General features: G+C 50.3%; 1 protein-coding gene across 1 annotated transcript in view; it reads right to left on the bottom strand.

The window, feature by feature from the left end:
- The window catches only part of lama2 (laminin, alpha 2), a gene marked incomplete at its 5' end in the record, with an annotated part of 106,098 nt that overhangs the window by 38,835 nt on the left and 59,763 nt on the right, over positions 1-7,500 (bottom strand). The window contains 5 exons of the mRNA XM_083688732.1: positions 3,158-3,292; positions 4,683-4,800; positions 5,136-5,254; positions 6,173-6,358; positions 6,703-6,879. Coding sequence (XP_083544858.1) covers positions 3,158-3,292; positions 4,683-4,800; positions 5,136-5,254; positions 6,173-6,358; positions 6,703-6,879 — 735 coding nt within the window. The remainder of the gene's footprint in view (positions 1-3,157; positions 3,293-4,682; positions 4,801-5,135; positions 5,255-6,172; positions 6,359-6,702; positions 6,880-7,500) is intronic.

Below are 7,500 nucleotides of genomic sequence, written 5' to 3'. Positions count from 1 at the left end.
CCACCAGTCAGATCACACACACACACACCACAACCACACACACACACCACAACCACACACACACACCACAGTCACACACCACAACCACCAGTCAGATCACACACACACACACACCACAACCACCAGCCAGATCACACACACACACACACACACCACAGTCACACACCAGTCACACACACACACACACACACACACACACACACACACACACCACAGTCACACACCACAACCACCAGCCAGATCACACACACACACACCACAGTCACACACCACAGTCACACACACACACACACACCACAGTCACACACCACAACCACCAGCCAGATCACACACACACACACACACCACAACCACCAGTCAGATCACACACACACACACACACACACACCACAACCACCAGTCAGATCACACACACACACCACAGTCACACACCACAGTCACACACCACAACCACCAGTCAGATCACACACACACACACCACAGTCACACACCACAACCACCAGTCAGATCACACACACCACAGTCACACACCACAACCACCAGTCAGATCACACACACCACAGTCACACACCACAACCACCAGTCAGATCACACACACACACACACATTCACACACCACAACCACCAGTCAGATCACACACACCACATTCACACACCACAACCACCAGCCAGATCACACACACACACACACACACCACAGTCACACACACACACACACACCACAGTCACACACCACAACCACCAGTCAGATCACACACACACACACCACAGTCACACACCACAACCAGCAGTCAGATCACACACACACACACACCACAGTCACACACCACAACCACCAGTCAGATCACACACACACACACACACACCACAGTCACACACCACAACCACCAGTCAGATCACACACAAAGACACACCACAGTCACACACCACATCCACCAGTCAGATCACACACACACACACACACACATTCACACACCACAACCACCAGTCAGATCACACCCACACACATTCACACACCACAACCACCAGTCAGATCACACACACACACATTCAAACCTCATGACTCCTAGCCATTCTCTTGAGTAGAGCTCTTAGAACACAGTACAGCTCTTAGAACACAAAGAACAGAGTAGAGTTGTTAGAACTCAGAGAACAGATATAATAGAGTCGACCTCTTAGAACAGAGAGAGCTCTTAGAACTCATTCTAAGAGGACACTCTTAGAAAAAAATGTTCTAAATGGTTATTAATTTGGCCCCATAGGGGAAACCTTTGAAGAACCCTTTTGGGTTAGACGTAGACCCCTTTTGTGTTCCACATAGTTCTGAATGGAACCCAAAAGGGTTCTACATCGAAAGGGTTATTCAAAGGGTTCCCCGTTGGGGACAAATTAAGAACCGTTTTAGAACCCTTTTTTCTAAGAGTGTAGAGCTCTTAAAAGCTCTTGAAACACAGAGAGCTCTTAGATCAGAGCAAAGCTCTTAGAACAGAGTAGAGCTCTTAGAACAAAGAGAGCTCTTAGAATAGAGAGAGCTCTTAGAACAGAGAGAGAGCTCTTAGAACTCAGAGTAGTACAGAGCTCTTAGAACAGAGAGAGAGCCCTTAGAACTCAGAGAGAGCTTAGAGAGCTCTTAGAACAGAGATAGAGCTCTTAGAACAGAGAGAGCTTAGAGAGCTCAGAGCAGCCAGTCCAATCAGTCAGGAGAAGTTCCAACCCGCCGAGCCGCTCCTGTTCCAACACTTCCATTAACTTCCTGTGTACCTCAATTACCCAAATTAGGCTGTACAAACTCATTTAACATTTTCAATTTGCCAGCCCCGTAAAATGCAAATGATATTGTTATTAGCACACATGCAAATGAGAGTGGGATTGCTTTCAACGCTGCTGAGTTTCAGAGTTTCTGAGCCTCAAGACACAATAACAAGAAGTTCATCTGCTGCAGGAGACGAGGGTGAAGCGTGAGAGAACCCTGTCGGTTAGAAACCCGGTCCAGGGCCTTAGACCAGACGACTGGGGGCCTGGGGGCCTGAGGGCCTTAGACCAGACGACTGGGGGCCTGGGGGCCTGAGGGCCTTAGACCAGACGACTGGGGGCCTGAGGGTCTTAGACCAGACGACTGGGGGCCTGAGGGTCTTAGACCAGACGACTGGGGGCCTGAGGGCCTGAGGGCCTTAGACCAGACGACTGGGGGCCTGGGGGCCTGAGGGCCTTAGACCAGACGACTGGGGGCCTGAGGGCCTTAGACCAGACGACTGGGGGCCTGGGGGCCTGAGGGCCTTAGACCAGACGACTGGGGGCCTGAGGGCCTGAGTCAGTCAGTGTTGGCACCATGGTCGCTAACTGCACCTCTGTTTTGAACAGGAAATTAAACAGCAGGATACAGCAAAAAAGGTAAATGAAAGGGAGACAATGAAATAAAACACTGATGAAAACAATTTCATGTTTTGTTTAGTTTAGGAGGTTTTGTCCTGTCTTGAAATAAAACAGGTGTAATTTGCACCTGATGCCGAACGCTTAATGAATTAGGCCCTGGGTTTACAGTAAGACAGGAAGGACCAGGAGAAGGAGACATCATTTTACAAAGACTGTTCTCCGCTATACAAAAAAAAAACATGCTTCTTTTGAGTTCAAATCCTTGTTAATATCTCCCTAAAAAACATCTCCACTGAACCACATTATGGTCCCCTTCCCAGGAGGACTGGGACCTTATATGCCCTGGTGAGGATCTTCTATATTCTCAGTATAACTGATCAGAGAGCTGTTCTTACAGAGGAGCAGGCGATGACCTCCTTCTATCTACACAGTGTAACTGATCAGAGAGCTGTTTGAAACTCCGGGGGGGCGGAGGGGACAGCGGAGATGAAAGGAAACCTGTTCTAATTGGCCTGATGCCATGTCTGGGCTGATATGATAAGATGATGCAGAGCAAAGGCCTCGCTAATTAGTCATTCTGGTGGAGAGCAGATCAGTCTTGCTAGTAGATCACAGAGTAAGGGAGGAGGGAAGAGACGATGGGGGTGGGGGGTGGCGGGTGGGGGGGACGTTGTGTGATTTCCCGAGGGGGTAAAGAGCCGCGATGCCAGTAAGTGAACAGGGGGAACGTCCCCCCCCCTTCCCCCCCCCTTCCCCACGTATCAGAACTGTGTGAAGAGCTTACCTGGCAGATGGAAGACTCAGGGTCGCAGGTCTCGCTGTGCCCGCTACACTGGCACTGAACACAGCTCCCGATGCCTGCTCTGGAGGCCGCGCCCCCACTACGGGCAGACAGGCGGTAGAACCCAGCCCCACACTCCTGCCGAAAGGGAACACACACACACACACACACCGTTACACACACACACACTAATGTGCACACAACACACACACGCCGTTACACACACACACACATGCATACACACCCACAACACACCAACACGCACGCACATAGGCACACACATACACACACTCTCACTCTCACACACACACACACACACACACACACACACACTTCTCTGGAGCTTCAACGAGACACACACTCTCAGAATTAATCGGGTCAATTTGAGACGCCATCTGTTCGTGCATGCACGTTAAACGCCTGTTTAAAAATACTTTATTAGCTATGTGGCAGCTTCAAATACCTGCCATCTGTCAGGTCTGCTCAGAGACACCTTTATGAGCATCTTCTCACAGATAGTTGCATACCACAGACGCAGGCTTTTATAGTTACAGAATACTTGATCAGGAACAGCCCAGTTTGTTAGTCTTAGAGAGACGGCAACAACAACCACTACAACAACAACATTAACATGAACACATGGGTGTGTTAGTTATGGACACACAACAACATTAACATGAACACATGGGTGTGTTAGTTATGGACACACAACAACATTAACATGAACACATGGGTGTGTTAGTTATGGACACACAACAACAGAGCCCAGTTGGAGGAGAGCGAGGGAGCGGTGGAGGTGTGTATGGATCAGGGGAGGCTGGTGGAGGTAGAGATCGGAGGACAGGCTCATTGTAATGCATGGAATGGAATCAGGAATGGTATCACACACACACACACACACACACACACACACACAATTCCTCATTCCATTCCATGCAATGAGCCCGTCCTCTGACTTCTACTTCCCCCAGCCTCCCCTAGCTAGCTCTAGTGTAGTTCTGTAGCTAGCTCTAGTGTAGCTAGTTCTAGTGTAGCTAGCTCTAGTGTAGTTCTGTAGCTAGCTCTAGTGTAGTTCTGTAGCTAGTTCTAGTGTAGTTCTGTAGCTAGCTCTAGTGTAGCTAGTTCTAGTGTAGCTAGCTCTAGTGTAGTTCTGTAGCTAGTTCTAGTGTAGTTCTGTAGCTAGCTCTAGTGTAGTTCTGTAGCTAGTTCTAGTGTAGTTCTGTAGCTAGCTCTAGTGTAGTTCTGTAGCTAGCTCTAGTGTAGTTCTGTAGCTAGTTCTAGTGTAGTTCTGTAGCTAGCTCTAGTGTAGTTCTGTAGCTAGCTCTAGTGTAGTTCTGTAGCTAGTTCTAGTGTAGTTCTGTAGCTAGTTCTAGTGTAGTTCTGTAGCTAGCTCTAGTGTAGTTCTGTAGCTAGTTCTAGTGTAGTTCTGTAGCTAGCTCTAGTGTAGCTAGCTCGAGTGTAGCTAGCTCGAGTGTAGCTAGCTCGAGTGTAGCTAGCTCTAGTGTAGCGTTGTAGCTCGCGAGCGTACCTCACAGGAGAGTCCAGAGTAGCCCTGGGGACATTCACACTTCTCTATCTGATGAGCTTGTACGTTCTCCACCGAGGGTCTCCCCCCCTCCGCCACCTCCAGAGAAACCTCTGAGATCCTGGAGTTTAACAGGAGAGATCAGACCAGACATGAGATACCAGATGTTGACAATAGGGCCTGCCAAGCTTGAATGTTGTTTCTCTTCCTCCACGATTCAAATACAGAATATCATCATCCAAAGCTGATGCATTTTCCTTCCTATGAAGAGGCCACTATATTCACTCTAGGGGAGGCTGGTGTTGGTACAAATCGGAGGACGGGCTCATTGTAATGCATGATTGTTTCATACCATTACTACGTCTGTCCTCCGATTTCTGCCTCCACCAGCCTCCACTGATTCACACACTCTATCTTCTTTCAGTGATCATCGGTGAGACAGAGATGAGATCTCACCTGCTGTGTCTCATCAGGTTCCCGTGCGAGGCCTTGATGAGAACGTAGTCCACGTAGAAGAGCACGTCCATGAAGTCTTCACGTGTCATGGATCTCTTGTCTTCATGCTTCCAGTCGTGCTGAGGGGACACAGCCAAACATCACACGGGTGTGACCACATCCCACCTCACATGATAGCCCCCCCTGCCTAGCCCCAACCTGCCTAGCCCCAACCTGCCTAGCCCCCCCTGCCTAGCCCCCCCTGCCTAGCCCCAACCAGCCTAGCCCCAACCTGCCTAGCCCCCCCTGCCTAGCCCCAACCTGCCTAGCCCCCCCTGCCTAGCCCCAACCTGCCTAGCCCCCCCTGCCTATCCCCCCCTGCCTAGCCCCCCCTGCCTAGCCCCAACCTGCCTAGCCCCAATAATAATAAATAATAACCAGGACAATGCCACCAGCCTCCACTGGCCTCTACATTACCCACTCTAGTCCACATAGACCCACAGGGCCCATACATAGACCCACAGGGCCCATCCATAGACCCACAGGGCCCATCCATAGACCCACAGGGCCCATCCATAGACCCACAGGGCCCATACATAGACCCACAGGGCCCATACATAGACCCACAGGGCCCATCCATAGACCCACAGGGCCCATACATAGACCCACAGGGCCCATACATAGACCCACAGGGCCCATACATAGACCCACAGGGCCCATACATAGACCCACAGGGCCCATCCATAGACCCACAGGGCCCATCCATAGACCCACAGGGCCCATACATAGACCCACAGAGCTCATCCATAGACCCACAGGGCCCATCCATAGACCCACAGGGCCCATACATAGACCCACAGGGCCCATACATAGACCCACAGGGCCCATACATAGACCCACAGGGCCCATCCATAGACCCACAGGGCCCATCCATAGACCCACAGGGCCCATACATAGACCCACAGGGCCCATCCATAGACCCACAGGGCCCATACATAGACCCACAGGGCCCATACATAGACCCACAGAGCTCATCCATAGCCCATCCTCAGTCTTACCTCCGTCATGTCAATCTCGTGGCGGGTGAGCTGACCAATCTGGAGGCCCTGCATGTGACGCGTCATCACCTTGTCCCTGTTAGGCCCGCCCCTGATGATGACCTGGGGTCCGTAGGAGGCGGGGCCTGTCTCATCGCGCGCCTCGTAGTAGATGGCGTACTTCAGCTTCCCTCCGTAGGCGGTGATCTAGGGGGGGAGAGACCAGCCAACCAGTGATCAGCATAGAGGTACACTATAGTAGACCAGCCAACCAGTGATCAGCATAGAGGTACACTATAGTAGACCAGCCAACCAGTGATCAACATAGACGTACACTATGGAACTGTTGAGGAGTGTCCAGTCTCCAGGAGTAGGATTCTACTTTACTCTACTCTACTCTATTGTACTCTACTGTACTCCACTGTACTCTACTCTATTCTACTCTACTGTACTCTACTCTACTATACTCTACTCTACAGTATTCTACTCTACTGTACTCTACTCTATTCTACTCTACTGTACTCTACTCTATTCTACTCTATTCTACTCACCATAGACCCCTGGAACTGTTCGGGGAGTCTCCAGTAGTACGGTTCGCTCAGCTGTTGTGTGACCAGGTCAGCGTTGGCGAGGATCTCAGGGTGCTGGAAGGTCACGCCGCGCGTCGTCTCCTGCTGGTTGGACTTGTCCACCAGGGGGAGCACTGTCTGCTCTGGCTTCAGGGACAGCTAGAGGAAACACACCACATTACTACGCTGTTACTACATTGTTATTACAACATTACTACAACACAGGATGGACAACGCCAATAAAGATGGCGGCGCGCGTGCACCGCGATGCCCGGTGTCTCTCCAGATACTGTTCACACTGCACTTTTCTGCTTTTTTGCACTTCTGGTTAGACGCTAACTGCATTTCGTTGTCTCTGTACTTGTATTCTGCACAATGACAATAAAGTTGAATCTAATCTAATCTCTTCTAATAACTGAAGGAGTACCTTGAGGTCAGAAACTCAGAAACTCTGGGAGCACAATGGAACTGGATTCATAACGCTTCTCTATTGTTAAAACCAAGCGGTTTCTGCCTGTAGCCTTGTCCAGGGTCAGGTATTTGTATTCACTTCCACTGTCCTCCCAAGAGTTGCTGAATTTCCTCTTTCACTTCAGAGTGTTTGTAAAGGCGGTCGTCCTCTGATTGAACAAACACCACTTGCCAAATGTAGATTTTGGCATCAGCAGTTGAATCTAGACGTCTTACCAGCCGCTCTGGCCGGGTGGCCAAGAAAAGTTCGCCAATGCTATGCTTCACATATAGAAAACCAAACTGGCGCGATCCGTAATTACGGTCACC

Source organism: Argentina silus (assembly GCF_951799395.1).
Source record: "Argentina silus genome assembly, chromosome: 17".
Classification (NCBI taxonomy): domain Eukaryota; kingdom Metazoa; phylum Chordata; class Actinopteri; order Argentiniformes; family Argentinidae; genus Argentina; species Argentina silus.
Note: the sequence above shows the minus strand (reverse complement) of the source record. Positions and strands in the feature narration are given on the sequence as shown.